This window comes from Molossus molossus, unplaced genomic scaffold, assembly GCF_014108415.1.
Source record: "Molossus molossus isolate mMolMol1 unplaced genomic scaffold, mMolMol1.p scaffold_m16_p_1, whole genome shotgun sequence".
In the NCBI taxonomy this organism is placed as follows: Eukaryota; Metazoa; Chordata; class Mammalia; order Chiroptera; family Molossidae; genus Molossus; species Molossus molossus.
Window position 1 is genome coordinate 193112059 of NW_023425344.1, and position 19625 is coordinate 193131683.

At 37.0% G+C, this 19625-nt stretch overlaps 2 protein-coding genes and 1 non-coding gene across 8 annotated transcripts in view; 1 reads left to right on the forward strand and 2 right to left on the reverse strand.

The window, feature by feature from the left end:
- PIGB (phosphatidylinositol glycan anchor biosynthesis class B) overlaps positions 1 to 8786 on the forward strand; it is a 36866-nt gene extending 28080 nt beyond the window's left edge. The window contains exons 10-12 of the mRNA XM_036272893.1: positions 5241 to 5454; positions 7909 to 8089; positions 8421 to 8786. Of these exons, the coding sequence (XP_036128786.1) occupies positions 5241 to 5454; positions 7909 to 8089; positions 8421 to 8558 (533 nt within the window). The 3' untranslated portion in view covers positions 8559 to 8786. The remainder of the gene's footprint in view (positions 1 to 5240; positions 5455 to 7908; positions 8090 to 8420) is intronic.
- Positions 7909 to 19625, reverse strand: part of CCPG1 (cell cycle progression 1) — a 57009-nt gene continuing 45292 nt past the window's right edge. For 5 of the 6 annotated variants that reach the window (XM_036272839.1, XM_036272874.1, XM_036272882.1 and 2 more), the window contains 3 exons: positions 15667 to 15788; positions 11436 to 12844; positions 7909 to 9526 (listed from right to left, as the gene is read on the reverse strand). In XM_036272839.1, the coding sequence (XP_036128732.1) occupies positions 9337 to 9526; positions 11436 to 12844; positions 15667 to 15788 (1721 nt within the window). In that variant the 3' untranslated portion in view covers positions 7909 to 9336. The remainder of the gene's footprint in view (positions 9527 to 11435; positions 12845 to 15666; positions 15789 to 19625) is intronic. The other variant, XM_036272864.1, reaches the window with a different exon arrangement.
- LOC118621675 lies at positions 16325 to 16427 on the reverse strand. Its single transcript, XR_004957755.1, has one exon. It is a non-coding gene; the product is annotated as a U6 spliceosomal RNA (small nuclear RNA).

Genomic DNA, 19625 nt, shown 5'->3' on the forward strand with positions numbered 1-19625 from the left:
AGGAATAGAAGTGTTCAAGGCCCGCGGAGGCCCAAGCATGGAACGGGCACCTGTCGCTGCCACCAGTCTCAAAGCCAGGGCAGATTCCGGACATGAGAAATAAACGTCAGGCTCGTGTCGGGACTGAACACAGGAAGAGGAATTAATTACAGCCATTTTTTCAATCTGCAGTAACTTTTCTTCTCTAGCTTGAGTTTCTCTCAGTCCTATCAAAAAATAGGAATTGAGTCTAGAAAACCTTCTGTGACTGGCTCTGATCCTTAGTGAACTGTATAACCTTGTGCCTCAGTTTCCTTATCTGTAAAGGTGTCATTGGTCTGGTAATAATGAAATTCTTAGATTGAACCTGTCATTTGTGCTGGCGTTTCTAGCACCTGCTATCCATTCTGGGTTGGTACGTTTAATGTCTTTACCAGAGTAGCCAGTGCAGACTTGCACTGGCCATTTTGTTTTTCCCCTATATGCTAATCTTTTCATCAAAATTACATACATTGTTTCAAAAGACATGTTTAAAAAAAAATAATGCTTCCTCTGCCCTCTCCATTTCTCCTCCCCAGAGGCAATCATATTTTTAGATGTTTATTCTGTTAATCTCTAGGTAAAATGCTAATAACACCCTTAAAGATCTTTGGTTTTGCCTTTATTGACTTCTCACTATGGATGAAAATACAGCTCTTTCCTTAGCAAAGTAGAACATAAAATGTTTTATGCCTCCCTGTCTGTGCCCAGCTGTCATTAGAGACCCTCTTCCCCGGGCCCATTTTCCTGTATATCCCTTTCCAGAATTAAACTACCCTCTCTCTCTCATGTAAACACTGAAAGCAAGTTGACTTACAGCTTTCCCAAGTACTTAAAAATGAAAAAGTTAACTCAGAAATGTCTCTAATTAGCAGAACTTGATAGACATTATAATCTTAACACTTTAGTTTCTGGTTCTTGCCAAAACTAGGATGCGTCCTTGCTACCCCTCAGTGTTGGATGGGATCAGTAATGTACAGCCCCGAACTCTCCCATCCTCTTCATTACAATGAACCTTGCCCTGGGGGTAAGAAGGAACTCATCAGTCATTGTTGAAGAATACAGATTAACACATTAAATACCCAAAACTTAAAGTGTGATTGTGTATATCAAGATAAATTACAAATGATGATTAGGATACGGCTGAGTAAATAAGGAACCAACTCATGAGGCACATTCTGATAAACCCAATTTTAGATTTTATCCTGGAGAGCAGTCAACTGGGACATAAAGGATCTAGAACACTTTTGTAACAGTAGTCTGAGGAGTGATTTGATAAGAAACCAGTGTATTTTTTTAATTATAAAATATTCATGGATAGTGTGGTGTGAAGGTGGGGGGGTGCTGAGGGGATGGAGAAGAGGAGGCCAATGGGGGGGGGGGGAGGAACAGCTATAATATTTTCAACAATGAAGATAAATTTTTAAAAATTTACCAAAAAAAATTAAAACCATCAATTAAACCATCAGTGTCATCCTCTAATGATCTAGTTCCATTCCCCAGAGATAATTATCAGTTTCTTATAAATTCTTCAAGAAATTTTCAATATACCCACTTTTAAATTTTTTTTTTTTTTTTTATCCTCACCCGAGGACATTTTTCCATTTTTGTTCAGGTAGAGTGGGAGGGAGAGAGAGGAACCGAGAGAGAGAGAGAGAAACATCGATGTGAAAGGAACACATCGAGTGGCTGCCACCCGCACAACCGACCAGGGCTGGAGACAAACTGCAACCGTGGTACGCGCCCTTAGCGGGAACCGAACCCGGATCTCTCAGGACCGCAGGCCTACACTCTAACCGCTGAGCCAAACCGGCCAGGGCTTAAATATCTTTTGATAGGCTCAGATAACAGGAGAAAATTAAACATTCTGGGATATTATTTAGCATTGAGTTAGTCACTGTGAAATAAAGGGGCCTGTGTTCTGACAGGTAGTCACCAGGGTTCATACTGTCTTTGTTCTCATGGAAATTACATGAAACTGAAAGACTTCTATAAAGGACAGAAAGAAAACATGTTCCCAGAATCTCCAGTAATTGGGAGCTGGTCTTATATTTCAAGTTAGGCAATACATTACATAGTGGTGAAGCTAGCTCATTTTAGGGTGGGTCCTTTTAGTGACAACTGCATCTCCTTGTTTGTATTTACAATAGACTTACTAGATGGTAGCTATTAGGATCTTTTGAATTACTTCTTTTAAGTATTAAAGAAACCATACTGTTTCCCTATTAGAAAACCATGGATTCTGGCTTCTCTTGTGACTCAGTCTAGCATTCAAGCTGTTATCTTCCCAACTCTCCCTTTAGCAACATCACTTTCTGAAATCCACTCGGGAATCGTTTCAATGTTAGATGGTTTGAAAATTCCCAGTCATCAAATTCAAGGCTATTCAACTGTTCCTTCTCTTCCTAACACATTCTTTATATTATTTCTACAAATATGGTAATTCGTTTCTTACTGAAGGGAACCATCACTCCAAAGTGAGCTAGCTTCAGAAAGTGAAAATACCCACAAACTAAGGAACGCATTACCTAACTTAAACGACCCTCTTCTATACTGAGGAGGCTGGGAATACAAGCATGTTATCCTCCTGCATTCGATGCAGAGTGCCATTTTTACAGCATTCACAACCGTGTATTCCATTTTCTGTCAGTCACCCATGCTACTGTAGCTCTAATGCCATAGTTTCTGACAACACTTTAGATGAACATTTAGTGAATGAACAAACTGTTAATGAGTGGACCACTTTACAGGCCCATGGTATACTTATTTGAACATTCAAGATTTTCTAGGGTCTTACTGGAGTAGGCTTTAATGTACCTTTTTATAATATGAGCCCACTAGGTAGGTTTAGTTTTTGCCTGTTAACCCAAGAAAGCACTTCACTTTCAAATTGTATTTCTGGTCTGTTCTGTGACTGGAATTATTAGATGGCAGAACTTCTGGGACCATTTCATTTCTAATAAAAAACCTAATTCTAGTTCTCACCCATGATAGTAGGTTCCTCACTTTACCATTTCAAACATCTTACAAATTCAAGTTTTAAATGAAGGTCTGGGCTTCTTGATCTGACTGTGGTTTTTTTTTTTTTTTGGTTCATAAATTATTTGATATTTATTTAAGATTCATAAATCTTAAAACTTCCAGGAGAGATAAATTTTTTCTTCCATTATCTGCAGATGTTTTTTGGGTTTTTTTGTCTTTTTAAAATTATTTTTGTTACAGATGTTTCTCCTTTTCCCCCCACTGATTCCCCCCTCCCCCACCATCCCCAGCTCTGTTGTCCATGTCCATTGTTAATGCATACATGCATATAAGTTCTGTGGTTTATCTCTCCCCCACCACCCCCTCTTCTGAGGATTGTCAGTCGGTACCCAACTTCCATGTCTCTGGGACTACCCCATTCCTCAGACTGTTATGTTCATTATATTCCACAAATAAGTGAGATCATATGATACTTGTCTTTCTCTGTCTGGCTTGTTTTGCTTAGGATAATACTTTCCAGGTCCCTCCATGTTGTCTCAGAGGATAAGAGATCTTTCTTTCTTACAGCTGCATAGTACTCCATTGTGTATATGTACCACCACTTTTTTATCCATTCATCTACTGATGGACATTTGGCCTGTTTCCAGATCTTACCTATTGTAAATAGTGCTGCTATGAACATGGAGGTACATGTATTCTTTCTGATTGGTGTTTCAGGCTTCTTAGGGTATATTCCTAGAAGTGGGATCACTGGGTGAAAAGGCAGTTCAATTTTTAATTTTTTGAGGTAACACCATATTGTTTTCCATAGTGACTGCACCAGTCTGCATTCCCACCAGCAATGTACTAGAGTCCCCTTTTCTCCACACCCTCGCCAACACTTGTTGTTTGATAATCTGTTGATGGTGGCCATTCTGACAGGTGTGAGGTGATACCTGTTGTTTTAATTTGCATCTCTCTGATGATTAGTGATGTTGAGCATTTCTTCAAATGTCTCTTCTGGCTTTTTTTTTTTTTATCACACCACTTTTCAGAATGTTCTTGGGATAATCAGAGCTCTTTCAAGAGTACTAGGTGAAATGGATGTGTGATATTCCAACTACTGAATGGAATAAACTGTAGGCAACATTATCTAAAATGTTTATAGAGGAGCAAAACTGAGCAGTGAAGATTTCTTGCCCAAATTTGATTTCAACAATCCTTCCTAGGCCAACTTTATGTTAGTGTAGTTAAATGGAAACAGTTCTAAATTACATTTACTCTTGTTCAATTATTTTCAATGATTGAGCCAAGCTAAGACAGCTGATAGCAGTCAGCTACGTAATGGTCATGGAAAACAGTGCCTTGGCCCCAGTGGGAATTAGTGCTAAAATTTCAGGCAGGACCTAGACTAGATCCTGCACACCCAAATTCTAAAACAACTATTATCTAGTTCTGTGAAGACAATGTATATAAAGTATGAAATCTAATGTCAAGGAAGTTTACTAATAATATTTCTTCTTCTCTAGTGTAAAGGCCTGTTCTTTGATGGTATTTTCAACAGATTCTAATGTGCTTATTGTCAGTGGCTATTGCTAGAGAGTAGGACTATGGGAGGGGGACAGGGACTTATCCTTTTATCCTGCTGTTTGTTCTACCAGGTTTTTGGGGGTTTTGCAACATAAAAAAAGAAAAATTATTCAGCATCTCAAAATTGCCCAACACTATATTGGGGGCGGGGGAACCCTAGCTCCTGTTCTTCCAGAAAGAGATCCATGCCACCACTCTTCTAATGAACACAGAAAATCTCCCAGGGGCCCAGTGATGTCTTTTTTAACAGGACATTCTGCTATACTTCCTCAAGAATTACTAAGATTTACATGTACACAATCCATTGCTAGTGCTTGTGATATTAAAGAGGGAGGTAAATGGGAAAATCCTATTTATTTAGCAACTACTATGTACCAGGATAGGCACTGGACATACCTTTTTTACTAATATGTTCAAAAGGTACTGCATCTCATTTGCAGATGGAGAAACTAACGCTCAGCAAAGTAAGGCAATTTACGCCAGAGCAAGAATTCACATATGGGTCTGTTGAACTCCCTGGCCATAACCTTTCCACCCCTATACTTCAATTCCTTTTTCTATAAAAACGTCCAGACCTAGATGACAGTGGACAATGATAGTGAAGGTCAGAGAAACTAGAAAACAACATTACCAGTGTTATGATTAAATATGTCATGTCTACCTTCATACAGGATACTCACTAAACCACCTGAAAACGTGGAAGAAACCAGCTTTAAGTTTCCTGTTTTTATCAAATATGCTCCTTGCCCTCTATACTGGTTTAGTTCATCAACGAGGTACTCTTGATGTGATGACTCATATTCAAGAACTCTGTTACAACAATCCTAATAACTCTGCAGCTTCAGTATTTGTAATGATGCCTTGCCACTCTACTCCTCTTTATAGGTAATAAAAATTGTTCCACTCTGTGCTATTATTAAGAAAATTAACCTATTTTAAAATTCATTTCAGATTCCTGGATTTAAATTAATTGATCATTGATCAAATGATTATAAAAACTTTGAAACTCCAGCCCTGGCCAGTTTTGCTCAGCAGTTAGAGCATCAGCCCTCAGCCCAGAGTCACAGGTTTGATTCTGGTCAAGGGGCACATACCTCTGTTGTGGTTTGGTCCCCAGCCAAGGTCAGGGTCTTGAGAGAGGCAACCAGTCAATGTGTCTCTCTCACATAGATGTTTCTCTCTCCCTCCCTCCCTCCCATTCCTACTCTATCTGAAAATCAATGGAAAAATATTCTGGAGTGAGGATTTTAAAAAAACACAAAACTTGAAACTCCAAATTTATTCACTGATTAATTTTAAAAACCACTTAAATTATGTCAATGAAAATCATATACCACTTTTAACTTTAATATCCTTTAAAAAATTTTAAAACAATTTAGATTCAAGTGATCAGATTTAAATATAGCATTGCCCTAGCCAGTTTAACTCAGCGGTTAGAGTGTCAGCCTGCAGACCAGTGAGTCACAGATTCGATTTGGGTCAAGGGCACGTAGGCGTACCTCGGTTGCCATTGGTCCCCGGCCCTGGTTGCAGTCGTGCAGGAGGCAGCCACTCAATGTATCCCTTTCACGTCAATGTTTCGCTCTCTCTCTCTTCCTCTCTCTCCCTCCTACTCTTAACTGAACAAAAATGGGAAAATGTCCTCGGGTGAGGATAAAAAATAAATAAATAAATGCAGCATAAACTTCATAGGTTATTTGATGGTATTCTTAGTAAAGAAATTAAGTTATCACAGACGTTACTACAAATCTTTGTGATACATACATCTTCTATGTATACAATTTTGAATTAATCTCAAAACACTGGCTTCTAGTCCAGATTTACTGCTGACTGCTGCCCTGGTCTCTCTTTTTTTTTTTTAATCCTGACACGAGGTCATTTTTCCATTTTTTGTTCAGATAGAGTAGGAGGGAGAGAGAGGGAGGGAGGAAGGGGGAAAGACAGAAACATCAACGTGAAAGGGACACATCGAGTGGCTGCCACCCACACAACCAATGAGGGCCGGGAACAAACTGCAACTGAGGTACGCGCCCTTAGCAGAAACCGAACCCAGGTCTCTCTGGACCACAGGCCAACACTCTAACCGCTGAGCCAAACTGGCCAGGGCTACTGCCTTGGTCTTAAACCAGTCTTTTTAATCTTTGGATATCAGGTGTCTCACAAATTAGGGAATTCAATTAGACGATATCCTAATACTTGAATTGAGTGTTTCTGGGAATTGAACTGTCTTAACTATGCAAGGCATTTATGTATCCATTTGGCACAATGCTTGTTATTTTAGGAAGGTCTATTAGTCACTAATTGCCTAGTAACAGTATATGGTCAAATAACGTTTCTGTAGAAAATTCTATACCTATTTAACTTAATCTGGCTTTAAACAATCTGAAGTTAATTTTCCATGTGCACATTCAGTCAACTTATTATCAATTATCTTTTTAAGGTTAGTTAACATTTTTTTGAATGCTCTACTTATGTCAGTCATTAATGCCAATTATTAATAGACAATCTGGAAAATTAGGATGGCCTAGCAAAAGCCATAGGTTACAAGTAAGACCCCAAGTGTCTCTTCAACTTCAGCTTCCCCTAATATGTAAAAAAGACTAGAGCTGAAAGAGGGACACTCACCCTCCTGCCATGCTCATTAGTGGTAATACTGCAGAGAACGGGAATTCTAAAGGGACCAAGTTGCTTTCCACACATGGTTGCCGTGCTTGATGTCTGATGCTTTGTATGTAGTTCACCAAGTTCTCATCTTAGGTTTTTTTCAAAGTACTCAATGCAGCAAATAAAGTCTGATGTCTACTTTGGAATACAAGGCTACCAGCTAGCTGTTTCTGCTTTCCCCTTATCTCCAAAATTATAAAAGTCATGAATTGTATAAATTTACTTTGTATGCATTTCATGGATAAAATGAAACTCTATCACGTATTTATTTTTATTAATTTTTCCTGAGGCAAAGTTATAAACATGGCTTTTTGTATGGTTCAAGTAACTGGTGATAATGTGTCATAATTCATCAATCCATCTTTTTTTTATATTCTCTAGTCTTTCTGGGCCACAATAAAATCATTACTTATTTGGATGTTCATCAGTGAACATACGTTGCTATTACTAAGTCTTACTTAAATAAAGGCTATGCTGCTGTTGCACAGATACATGGTATGAGAATCATCCTCTTTGAGGAAACTACAGTAAAGGCTTGCTTCTTCACCTAAACTGGAACCCAGTTTAGATTCAGATCTCATTCTGTTATGAAAATACGAAGTATCTTAAGAGTAATTGGAAAACTCTCATAGTATTTTTACTTCTTTTCACTCTAATCAGCTTTTCTTTTCATAGCCATGTCCACTACCCACTTCCGATGAGATTTCTTCAATGTCCCCCAGACTTAACTGGGAAAAGTCAGTATCTTGATGAAGCAGATACATTTTATCAAAATCCCTTAAGCTGGTTGTATAAAGAGTTTCACAACAATTCAACATTGCCTACTTACTTGCTCATCTTCAACGTTTTGGAAGAGGTAAGAAACATGAAAAAAGGGAAAAACAGTACTTTTATTTCACCTTAGGTTTAGTAAACACTCAGGGAAATACACATCATAACTTTTTAATGGTCCTTTTTAACCCCTATAATTTTGTAATTGGTCTTTTTCCTAGTCAAAATCAGCCCCAGTTCTATATATATCAAGGAATACATATATTAGTTACCACAAGTTAATTTTAAAAACTGCATTGTTTTATTTTTTTTTTAAAGTTGTAGAGGCGCAAATCAGAATAATTTATTCTAAAATTCTTGAAACAGTACTCAGCAAAATGTATGTAGCCTTTATTTACTTAAACATTTATTTCTAGGAAATAAGTGCTTTCCTAATTTCACGAAACTATGAGAGAACTGCTGTTTTCTTCCACACTCACTTGCCAGAGGGTCGAACTGGAAGTCACATATACATCTATGAACGGAAGTTAAAAGGGAAACTCTACAGAAGGTGAAATTCTGAACTGTGTTTTGATATTTCCCAAAGAAACAGACACTGCTGGTGTCTATGATGCTGCTTAAATACTAGTAAACACTGGGTAAGATGACTAGAACTAGCAAAAAAACCTATGAACTGCTTTACCAGATAGTACTACTGAGGAAATGTATGGAAAATATCACAGAGTATAAAATCATATATTAATACAATCCCAGATTTTAAATAAAGACCTTTAGTTTTCCTCATGGTGTAGTTTTATTGTTTCTTCCACAATATTCAGATGTGCAAGAAATTTCACAAGAGAACAAGTCAGCAAGCTCATAAGGAGGCAGCAAATTCTTCACAAGTCAACGGGCTCTTGAACCCACAAAAAGACAAGAAGAGTAAGATTATAAAATGTTAAAGAAGAAATTCCATCACAATGTACTTTTTTCAAGCTCTACTGCAAATTTAACACAAATATCAGTGTTAATTACACTTTGTCACGTATGACTTGAGCTTGCGTTAAGCTTAGATACTGAAAAGAAGTTTCATTTCATGCATGCCTGGCTTCCTTAACAGCACTCTAGTTGAACATTTCCAAGTGCCAAAAAATACTCAGCAAAGCTAAACAAGAAAATGCAGGTTAGTAAGCTTTTGCTTGATGCTTCTGAGTAATAATATAAAGTCATCAATCTGATACTTAGAAATGATGAAGACACTGTTATCTTGATAACATCATCCTAGTTTCAACACCAAACATTGTAGAAAGCATCCATATTTGCTAGTTTTCTAATTTAACTTAATCACGATGGTCAATATTTAGGATCAAAAGGTAATTGCCCCAATTCTATTTCGACATTTGCCATGTGTCTTCCATTAGCGCGATCATATTTATGCCATTTACCTTCCCTCTTATAAGCTTGTGGCTGAGGGTGCTTCTGCTCTTGTTTTCGATGCCTGGAGTTTTCAATATTTACTGTACGTTTCTTTTTATCTGGTCGACTGAAAGCAGTAAACACATTTTTCATCTATGTTAGAGTTAAATTTATTTAAACAAGAAACAATTTAAAAGTTTTTCTCCATTAATCTATTATCTGAACACTCTGAGAAAGGATGTTAAATTAATCTGAAGTATAATCATAGTATAACCATGCCAGAAAGATTCATTTTTATACTTTTATCCTGGAGGGGTGGGGACAGAAATGTGACAATAAAATAATGAGATGTGCTTACATTATTTTTCTTCCTTTCCTTTAAAAATCAATTCCTCCCATTGGCTTCACCCCTCGGCAGAAATATGTGTATAGATCTCTTACAAACAATACAGTCTCTTTTTTCTTTTACAATTAAAGTTCATATCTAATGTATACATTTACTGTTTTTCCTCTTTCTCTGTAATCAGGCTTCAGTTACAGTGTCACTCAAACAGTCCATAATGCCATCAGGCTTCTGTCACTACTTCTCTTGAAACAGTCCATCGTGCCATCCATGGCCACCCAATTCCCCAGCCTAGAAATCTAGCCCCCTTTTTAAAAAAGCATTTGATACCCTTACATATATTTCTTTCACTTGAGATCATCTTTGGATGCTCATGATGCCACTCTGGTCTTGTCTCTCAGCCTTTTCTTCTTACAACCCCTTATATGTTGATGTTCCCCAGGAGTCTGACAAATACCTCCAGACTAGACCGACCACACACCCACACACACACACACCCACAGTCTGTGCTAGAGATAGCCTTGTAACAACTAATGGCCAACTAATCCTCTCCATTTGGTATCGACAGGTACCTCCAAGCACATCTCTCATTTACAATTCCCCTTAACCAAAGCCCTCTGGTATTCCTTATCTTGGTGGTCTCACTACAATCCAACTAGTGACCCAACCCAGAAATCTGGAAATACCACTAATTTACTTACTATATTTTATTTAAACCTGTCTCCCCCTTTCCACTATCCTCATCAGTTCATGTCTGTATTGTTTTAAAGACCTTAGCTTCACCCTTTTCCATCAATCCTCCACGCTACTGCCAGTGATCCAAAATGCAATAAAGCAAGTCCCTGAGCATAAAATAAAGCTCTTTGTGATCTAAATATTGTCTTCTATTCATACCACAGCACTACGCTGCCTCCCTAAAGTGCCAAGTCTTCACATCTCCAAATACCTATCTGCTTGGCAAATTCATTTCTCCTTCAAAAGCCAGTTTTAAAAAGTTTAGTTCAAAGACCACCTCATTCATGAAGCCTTCCCAAACATCTCCAGACTGAGACCAATGTATAGAGTATGCCTCATACCTCCATTTCATTAATTTACACCTAACTCTCCAAAAGCTTGTAAGCCCTTTCACACCAATAATTTTTCATTTGTTTCAAGGCAGCCTCACAGTGCTTTGCTCATTATAAGCACTATATATTCATTGAATGACTAAAGATACCAGAATCAGTCTCATTATTTTATAGACACATTACTTTTATTCAAAAAGATATATCATCCACATTGGTATATATGAGCACTTCTGACTTCAGTTTAATTTGTATTGTTCACTCCTAGCTTTCCAAAAGTGAGTAAATAAAAGATTAAAAGAAAATAATTTCACTGAAAATGACTGATCACCTTTTCATATAGACTATATGAAAAGAAACAAAATTGGATTTATATATCCTTAACTGATTTTTAAGGTAGAAATTAAACTATTTGCTCAAGTCAAACTGATTATATGAAATTTTAAGTTTGTAATAATAGTAGCTATTAACTTGAAATTATATCTTTCAATTTAATTTATTCTCAATTTTCTGGCAATAGAGTACTTTTACAAATAGTAACATTCCAAGAAACTTATCAAATGATAAAATGCTATCCACTCTATAAAAGTTAAAAACTATTATAATAACATGGTGCTATGTAAACCGACCTGGGTCCATATGGAGGGGAAAAAGTGTGACCAAAGAAGTATGTATATATATATCCATCCAACGTCTCAAACACTCCATCATTATCTACTTGGTATTCCTTCATGTCCTTAAGATAATCTTTAACATCATTAACAAAGTCAGTGAAGAGCTTCTGATCATGAATAAAGATACCATGTATGAAAAACTTATTGATGAACTGATCAAGTTCTTTCCAATGATGAAAACTATCCAGTTTTTCTAATAAGTACCTTTCAATTAACTGTCTAAATTCATCTATCCTTACAGGATTCGACACTTTCATATTAAAAAGGTTAATGGATTCCTGTTGAGCACATTCAAATACACCAGAACAAGCCTTTCTGAAAGAATTATAATTTTCACTACAGCCATGTTCAGCACTGCATTTCTGTGAATTTGTATTTTTTCCAAATTCTTCAAAGTGAATTGGCTTTTCTTTTCTTCCCTCTCTTTGCATAGTAGGGCCTCTATTGTTCTGGTTTTGTGTACGAGCCTTATACTGTGGATGTAAATATTCACTGAAAACTGTTGGTTTTTTAGCTGCTCCTTCTTTTGTAGCACCAAATCTTTTATTGCCCTTTTCATCAAAGATATTCTTGGTGGTATCTTTGAAATGTCTGAAAGTGGATTTAACTGAATCTGAGAATTTTTTCAGATTTTCTTTCACAGCTTCTTTAGCCTGCTTAATTTTTTCTTTATGATGCCTCACAAACTCCTTGGTAGAATTCTTCATGGCATCAAATGTTTCCTTAACTGAACCCAAAAATGTATCCTTTGACTTATTTTTAGCCCTGTGGTTTCCTCTGCTCCCTTTCTTTTTTCCATCAGTTTCTTGTTTTCCATTTTGATCTTTTGCCTCAATATACAGTCTTTCCCACAAATCAGAACGCTGCTGTTCAAAGTTTAGCTTCCGTTCCAGCTCAGTGAGTCTTTCCCGTAAGATTTCTACTTCCTTTTTTTCAGTCAATGCACTGGGAGAGTCTGGGTTGCCATCTGACTGCCTAGAGCTTAACTGCTGAAGTTCCACCCTTAACGTCATGGTTTTCAGTCGTTCTCTCTCCAGTTCCCTCCGTAGCATCTTTGCTTCTGCTAACAGAGTCTCCCTTTGATTAAGGAAGCTGTGTGTTTTCTGCTTTTCTTCTTTCAAATGCTGCTTGAGTTTCTGATTTTCTGTAATTAATTCAGTACCTGTCCCTTTATCTTCCAATACCCTAATCTGTTCTCTTAGTCTCCTTAACTCTCCCTGTAATGAAGACAAATCTTTTTCTTCCTTCTCCAGAGATACTCTTAAATAGTGATTTTCTGTATCAAGGTTCTTTTTCTGAGTTTCAAAGGACATCTTCTCTGCTTCGGTAAGGGTCCAACACTTTGCAAGGCTTTCCTTCAATGACTAAATTTTTGTGAAAGAGAAGAAAGAAAAATGTCAAGTGCTTTAAAAGCTGGATTTAAATCTTAAAGACACAACAAATACTCCATAAATTTTTAGTGTCTATTTCTGCAGAGACTATCCTATATATAAGTTTTTTCAATATATAAAAATTGGAAAATACAAGGTTCATATGCAAAAAAACATGCACAGCAGAAAGCTACGTGTTCGAAGGCTTTAAAAGCAAAAGAAAATTAGCTCGAGTCTGGTTTCTCTCCAAGATTCAAAACTAGAGATGGGATACTTCTGATTAGTGTTTCCCATAGTTATCTGAAATCCTTACTGGAGAAAAGGAAATAGGCCTCCTGTCTGTTGACTACAGGACTTCAATCCTGAGAAGGCTCCTAGAAGAGTGTAAGCAGGACTAAAGGCTTCTCTGATCCCTGTGTGAGGGATATTATTTTTTATAAAAAGTAAAATTACAGCTAGAGATGACTTTACACTTCAAAAAATTCTCTTTATATTTACTGCACTCTTAGAAGGAAAAAGATTTCAATCATCTTACTTGAAACATCCTAGTCCTATGCAAATTAACATCTCTAAATCCTGATAAGTCATATTAATTTCTCCTGCACTTTAAGGATGAATGAATCTTGGTAACATTTATACCTAATTCCCCCAAATTCAAATAATCTGAAGAAACTGTGATCAGATTAGCAATATAATTCCAAGGCCAGCACCCTGAATTTTAAAAACGTCATGTTCAATCAGGCTTACAGAATTTTGCTGCAGTTCAAGGTCGTGTTGAGCGGTCTCATTTTTCTTTCAACATATACATTAGTAACAAACTAAGCAAAATAGCAAGAAACTAATATGTTTAAACAGGTTAATAATGACTGTTGGCATTATCCAGTCAGTTAAAACACTTTTTATCAGCAAGATGATACTTAAATTTTGATCGATTTACCAGATACAGCTATTCTATAAGAATCAGACCAGAAAAATATATGATTTGCAGAAACAAGCAAAAAAAAAAAAAAATCCTTATAATTATCCAAAATGGATGTCTCACTGTCTGGTTTATTAATTTTCAGAAAACAAATTAAAATTTAAAGTTTCATTATAGTTTATTTCATCTGCTGTGTGAGAGAAAACAAGTTTCAGCTGCCCAACAGAAGTGGACTGTGGAGTAGAACAGAGTGATGTAACATTATCTTTAAATGCACAGGCAGAGGCAGCCACAGATAACTGCAGGGCACAATACTCCTTATTAAGTGCATGTTCTTGAATTAAGTGACTGCTAAGCATATGCTCGGCAGGTTTTCTATGAAAATCTTCAAAATCCAAACCACATTTAATGGCTGGAGAGAAGAGCTCTGCAAGAACGGACTCAGTAAAGATCTATACAGGGCAAGTCTCCTAAAAACCAGTGGCCTATGGAACCAAAAACCACAGTGCTGAAGAAAATGGCTACTCTTTTGCCCAGCCAGTGTGGCTCAGTGGTTGAGCACTGACCCATGCACCAAGAGGTCGCTGGTTCAATTCCCAGTCAGGGCAGATGCCCAGGATGTGGGGCATACAGGAGGCGGCCAATCGATGTTCTCTCTTATCGATGTTTCTATCTCTCTCTCTAAAATCAATAAAGAAAAAAAAATTTAAAAATAATAAAACATGCAAACTTTAAAAAAGGAAATGGCCATTCTTTTGAAAACATCCTCTGACCAAGGAAGGGAAAACTATACTATTTACAATTAACTTAGAAAGATACAATTCAGACATCAAGTGGGACTCTGTCTTATAAAGAAATGTAATCATAACCCTGTATGGGACAAAACATAATCATAGCCCTATACAGGATACATACATAAATAAGCTGGAAAGGAAATCTGGGAAAATTGAAGGGATAAGAAAGTTTATTTTCCTACCCCAACTTTTTCTACAATCCTACACCCTTCCCAGGAAAGAATTAAATAAGAGACCAATTCTTTTGCTGGTCCTCATAAATGCACAACTGTGTTAGGTAACTGGACAGAATGAATAGCACAGTCCTGCTGAAGTAAAGAGAGTTTTAGGTAGGAAAGTATAACATGCTCTCTGTCTCTCCCCATCAGAACTAACAAGAAACCAGAGGGGAAAAAACTGGCTAATTATTTTCCATGATCAAGGGAAGGGCTTAGGCTATAATCACCCCTCTTTCTCTCAGTGAATGAAAATGTTTTGCTCAGCTCTGTAAAAATAAAGTCAATAATAATATTTTATATATAATATCAATTTAAAATAATGTTAACTGTAAGTGATGAGGGGTAACAATTTTGGAATCAGAATTAAATTCAGCTTTGCCAGTTGCTAGCCTTGGGAAAGTTACTTTTTGAAACTCTTTCATCTTTAAAATGAAGTTAACACTTGCTTAATTCACAGGGCTGTGGTGAGAAACCAGCCCTGGCTAGTTTTGCTCTATGGTTAGAGCGTCGGCCTGCAGGTCGAGGAGTCTTGGGTTCGATTCCTGGTGAGGGGCAGGTACCTCTTGCAGGGTTGGTTGCCAGCCCCAGTCGAGGTTATGCAGGAGGCAACCAATTTATGTGTCTCTCATATCAATGTTTCTTTCCCTCTCTCCCTCCCACTCTATCTAAAAATCAATGGAATAATATCCTTGGGTGAGGATTATTTTTTAAAAAGAGAGATATTGTATGTGAGGTGTCACAAAAGTGACAAGGACACAGTAAGTACTCAATCAACAATTACCAATATTATTATTGATTTACTAACCTGTACTGTACCTGTATCTCAATAACATATTAATTACTAGTTAACAATTATTTTTTATAAGGTGTATTAGTAGTACACACCTTATAATCTGTAACAGACTCTTGTTTCTGATCATGTCGGGAAAGATAATCCTTCATATCAATCAGTTCATCTTCATGTATCTTTCTGACTAACTGTTGACGCTTCTGAATCTGAATTGTGCCTAAAAATGAAACTTGTTATTAGAGATATATAACACAGATGTTTGATTACCAATATTTTGAAACACATAATAAAACATTTAACCTGCATATATTTAACTAATCAAGATAGGATCATTTTCTTCAAAATATCTACATTTCACAGTTCTATAAAAATTCTGAATATATAAACAAAGAATGAATAAGTAAAAATCTCATGGTGTCATTCATCAAATGGTGGTGGATATTAATATAAATCAAGCCAAGAAGGGGGTGTGTGTGTGTGTGTGTGTGTTACATTTTTTTTTTTTAAATCTCTCATACACGCAGGGACATTTAAGCAGTTCACCATCCTTTTGATTCAAACAAGCCAGTCCACATTACGCTAACAAAGAAAATAATTTATGCAATGTTTTTATCTTACTCTATTGAGACACTCAGGTCTTTTGTTTTAATAGTGAAAAGTCATGATCTTGCTATTGCCACACACTGCGCTTTGACTCATATTTCTTCCTAAGCTAGTCAAAGGGTATGAGGATGCCCCCAGGGGCAACCACACAAAATATAAAAACGCTTCACAAATCTGCATGTCGTTCTTGCGCAGAAGCCATGCCAATCTTCTCTGCATTGTTCCAGTTTTAGTGTATATGCTGCCAAAGCGAGCTCTCGGGCCTTGTCTTTGAGGGATCTCTGAAGTACATAAAGCCCTGCATTCCGCCAGACAGAAGGAACAAAAGCAAAGAGTCTATTCACAGGAAAACAAAAGGCCTATTTTTTACTATATTTTGCCTATATAACACAAACCCAGAAGGTATAGCAAGGAAAATAACTGGCTAACTGAGATTACCCATATTTCTCAAAGCCCAAATCTTTTATGACTTCTGCATTGGTTAGATCTATACTGAAGTACCACCATCCTTATCCCAGCAGTGATAAAGGAATCTTAAACCAACTAGGATGCTATATATTTTCACCTTATTAAGGTGGTTCTCAACCTTCCTAATGTCATGACCCTTTAATACAGTTCATGTTGTGGTGACCCCCCAACCATAAAATTATTTTCGTTGTTACTTCATAACTGTAATTTTGCTACTGTTATGTTTTAGGCGACCCTTGTGAAAGGGTCGTTTGACTTCCAAAGGGGTAGCGACCCACAGGTTGAGAACTGCTGCTTTAAAATATAAAAATGTTAATTTGCCAAGACATGCCTGTTCACATACTGCTACATGCTTCATGCATGAGGGGGGAAAAAAACCACGAAATCAAAAGTAAGGCAAAAAACATTTGAAATTTTAATATTACATCTACTGAATGGCGTAGAATTATGTAAAGATATCACAGAAATTTGTAATGAAAGGATATAATGTTTACTATTCTATTACTGCTAAAAAAATTTTTAGTTTCTTCAATACGTCTTGAAAAACACTAAAAACTTTTGCCAAATTACAGACAACTGCTACCAACCAATTAACAGCTGACACTGTTAGGATCCACATCCTTTCTTTAAATTTTCCAATTTATAAAAGCATGGCAAATTTGTTTCAGTAATACTCAAAAAGAATCTCCAATATTTTTAAATGTTGAAATAAATACATCTTTAGTTCCCAAAGTTTCAGAAAAATCTTTCTTTCCAAACTTCTCATAGAATGAATTCCTTTGCTCACTGGAAAATAATCTAAAACTCTGTGTTGAACCTGAATTGGCAGTACCATTACACAGCATATGTTTGAAGACTGACTGTATGTGGTCTTTATCAATATCATTATTGGGTTTTGTTTTGTTTTTTCCAAGAGCAAGGCGGCAGCCACTCCCTGGAATTTTGTTTCCCCCCAACCCCATTACATCTTCAGCTGCCTAGACTACACTAAAAAAGTGTTACTGCCCAAGGTACAATGTTTGGCCTTCTGGTCATGTCTACAAGCCTATGTATCTGAACACATTAACCCCACTGTCAGTTTTTGCTCTCACTGCTGTTAAGACTTCTCCTCTACAGATCTCACTAGAGCTTCCAGCCAATATATCCAGCTGCCTGTTGGGTATAATTTTGGGGCAAATTCATTGGGGGGGGGGGGGGAGAGATGAACTCCAACAGGTTCAATTCTAGAATAAAGTTGGGTAAAAACAAACCAAAGTGGCTCCCCATCTATTTACTTTATCACAATAAAACTGTTCCCCCAAAACACCCCCACCTTCAAACTAAAGCACACTTACTGTGATTTAGAAAACAAACCACGCCCTGGCCGGTTTGGCTCAGCGGTTAGAGCGTCGGCCTGTGGACCAGAGAGACCCAGGTTCGGTTCCCGCTAAGGGCACGTACCTCGGTTGCAGTTTATCCCCAACCCTGGTTGGGTTGTGTGGGTGGCAGCCATTCGATGTGTCCTTTTCACATTGATGTTTCTCTCTCTCTCCCTTCCACTCTATCTGAACAAAATATGGGAAAATATCCTCGGGTGAGGATAAAAAAACAACAACAACAACAAAAGAAAACAGACTACCAATATCTCCAGTATCCCAGCTCAAAGTTCTGTTTTCCATTATCAGTCCAAAGTTCCTGATTTCACCAACCTTCTCTCAATACCCACCATCACTTTAATTAAGGACCTGATCACTGAATATCTAAATTACAAAACTTCCCAGATGACTATTCTAATTTTCCCATACCATTTTCTTTCCTGCACTTTTCCTCTAAAATTATTGTCTTCAGGTCACTCTATCCTACCCAGATTCCAAGATGTTTTACAATATAACAGCATCCCGCATATTCTAACCTTACAACTCCATTATTTCCAAATATCAAGTCTGCTCCAACCCAGGCGGTCTTCTCACTGCCCCCAAACCCCAAATTTACATTCAGGTTCTCAGGTTCTCCATTAATCTAGGTCTCTCTATGCTACATAATGTGGCACCTACTTATATTCTGTTATTATTATCTATTGAACAGCAGGGCAGCTTATCCATACTTAAAGCAACTTCTAGAGGAAACTGAATCAACCGAACTCCACTAATGATTTAGAATATGGATAGTCTACGAGCAAAGAAAGAGTAAAGAAGATAGGCAGGTACTTCATACATGAAGATTTTTTTTTAAACTTCTGTAAGCAGTTTCAGAATCTGACACAGTCCCAAATACCTGTAATTACATTCTCTTACTATCCTCAGTCATACTAGTTTTCTCTTCCTTCTAGGATAGGCCTGGAACCCCAAAATTATATGGAGCCAAAGTTGGTGAATGTTTTGAGTGATTCACTTAGCAGTATGTTTTTGTTAAATGATCATAAAGCAAATGACTGATTATAGTGTGCAACGACTGACTTCATGGTGCATGGGAAATTCAAACTGGCTCAGAAGTCAACTCAAAAGAGCTCCTCAAGTGTCGAAATTAGTGCCAGAATTAAGAAAAACTGGTCCCTTAAATAGTGACCTTGAAAAAGTAATAGTTACTCAGGTAAGTTTTTATGTTTACTGAGTCAGTCTTATTACTATATAAACCTTCTTCATATTATGTTAGTCTTTTCACATTCTGAAAAGCTAATTTCAAGAAGTACAGGAAAATGTTTTATTAAATATAATTACTAAAGTAAATTTTACAAGTAACCAAAATCCTACATAATGGCAATAATCCCTTAATTTTGAAAATACTGCTCTCTAAACTGATCTTGCTACAAAATAAAAGTTCATGCAATTGGTAAGGTTTTAATGGAATCTGGATTAGCATTAAATCACTGTCCAATTTTTCAGAAAAAGATTAAGATAAGACCGTCTCCTTTGTTACCTCCAGGTTCACCTGTGGTGGGGTGGGGGAAATCATGCAAAAAAAACCCCCACATTCACACATTTGCTCCATCTAGATCATTTAAAAA